The sequence below is a fragment of the Opisthorchis viverrini genome (genome assembly GCF_000715545.1).
Source record: "Opisthorchis viverrini unplaced genomic scaffold opera_v5_110, whole genome shotgun sequence".
Lineage (NCBI taxonomy): Eukaryota > Metazoa > Platyhelminthes > Trematoda > Opisthorchiida > Opisthorchiidae > Opisthorchis > Opisthorchis viverrini.
In genome coordinates this window covers 34,626-36,660 of record NW_008751760.1, presented here as the reverse complement: position 1 = coordinate 36,660, position 2,035 = coordinate 34,626, and the positions used below count along the sequence as shown (strand labels likewise).

At 45.8% G+C, this 2,035-nt stretch overlaps 2 protein-coding genes across 2 annotated transcripts in view; one reads left to right on the top strand and one right to left on the bottom strand.

The window, feature by feature from the left end:
• Positions 1-256, bottom strand: part of T265_05485 (hypothetical protein) — a gene marked incomplete at both ends in the record, with an annotated part of 7,654 nt that extends 7,398 nt beyond the window's left edge. Inside the window, one exon of the mRNA XM_009170507.1 lies at positions 92-256. Coding sequence (XP_009168771.1) covers positions 92-256 — 165 coding nt within the window. The remainder of the gene's footprint in view (positions 1-91) is intronic.
• Positions 1-2,035, top strand: part of T265_05486 (hypothetical protein) — a gene marked incomplete at both ends in the record, with an annotated part of 17,899 nt that overhangs the window by 10,107 nt on the left and 5,757 nt on the right. The window lies entirely within an intron of this gene.

Below are 2,035 nucleotides of genomic sequence, written 5' to 3'. Positions count from 1 at the left end.
TATTCAAACATGTGGAATAATCGACACAGATATGTATGGCACCTATGGGCTTTTTGACAACCAGGATTTGTGCAGCTCATGAGTGAGTCACCGGTTTTAGGACTCCGGTATCTTCAAGGCGTTTGGCATCGAGGGTTGGTAAAACCGCGTATGGCACTGGCCATTTGAGTCCAAAAGTTGACTTGATGTCCGGGCACAGATGAGGCACCACTTTTTCTTTCGAGTAGCATCCAAGACCTTTGCTGAAAAGAGCCATCTTATTTTTGTTGTAGTCGTAGCACCGCGGCATCGACTGGTTTACTCACCCCAGACAATCAATATTTCGGTTGGTTTTGATATGCATAAGTTGCCGATTGACAATGCTGAAAGATGCTCCACAGACACCGCCATCTGACGGTCACCGTTGTCAAAGACAGATTTTGGGTCAAAAATGACCCTTACTTTAGGTAAGTGGAAACAGTGTTGCTTTCCAGAATCGTTAAGGGGGTGAAAGCGTGATTGATTTGTACTTCTACAGTAGGGAATCTAGCTTGGTTTCTACGGATCGGCCCCTCTCTGTGTTCAGTCAACCGTCAGAGGATAAGACCAAAGAGGACCTCCGATGCCACGGCTACCAGGCTGATGCCTGATAGTGTCCANGTAAATTCGCGCTCTAACCTCTGAGATATACTGCCCACTAAAACCAGAACTAATACAGCTTTTAAGATACGTAAAACGCCCCACAACTTTGGGTGTCTCTTCCTAAACTGCAAGTGGTTTGTTTGGTGACTGCGTTTCCACGAGTATGACCATAAACATTCTTGGTGCAAAGTGCACACCAAGGGACTAGGTGAGTTCATCCGAGACGAGAGCGATGTCCCTTGCGTATCTCAGATCGACAAGGTTTTTGTTAGGGGGTATTTGAACACACGGGTTTTGAAGGTCTTCCAGCGTTCGTCTCGGTATCTTATCTGTCGCAAAATTAAATCACAACGGGGAGAATGACACCTCTGACGAACACCGCTTTGTGTGCGAAGGCTTATGGAGAGCTCTTCGTATACACTAACGCCCGAAATTCTGAGAAAACAGACAACGTGTTGCGTTCACACGCTTCCAGGATGTTTCTCGCCGTTCAAACCTGTTAAGGAGGACAGACCGGACAACGGAATCGAATNGAACAGAGCCTTGCAGATTTGTGCATTGACCTCCTCTATCACACAACAACCAGAAAAAGCGCTCAGTTGTCGCACCCTCTCGGTGCATAGTTGCAAAACCGCCAGAAGCAAACACGGGGGCTAGGATACTGCCAAGTCTAGACAGGGGAACTCAAGAGGCAGAGGTCAGGTTCGAACCACGGATTGTAGCACTTGTAAACTGTTCTTTTTCATGCTCAGTATCATCTTCTTTTTCCCCATCATCATCACCCACATCGCTGTACAAAAGTTTGTTTTACTGAAATACAACTGCTACCGCCCGCTTGTTGGCTCCAACGTGACTTTGAGACTTTTGCTGAGTGACTGTTCTTGTGACCGCCGTTTGGCTATATTTGACCGCCGCTAACACTAAACGTGAACAAACATTTCAGCTGCAAACACTGGACTAATATATTCACACTTGTGGATTAATATTTCGATCACCGGGGATCTGGAATACCGGGAAGATAGAATTATTCTTGGTGTGGTGGTTCAACGGAATACGGAACTACGGAATCTCCTATTTTGAACTGTGGGCCAAGATTTACTTGGATTTTTCTCCTTGTGACTTTGTATCTGGCTTACATCATTAATTTGTTCAGTTCACTAGAGACTCCATAGGGACGTTAACCACCACAGATCTTCCGGTTAGTAAATTCGCGCTCTAACCTCTGAGATATACTGCCCACTAAAACCAGAACTAATACAGCTTTTAAGATACGTAAAACGCCCCACAACTTTGGGTGTCTCTTCCTAAACTGCAAGTGGTTTGTTTGGTGACTGCGTTTCCACGAGTATGACCATAAACATTCTTGGTGCAAAGTGCACACCAAGGGACTAGGTGAGTTCATCCGAGACGAGAG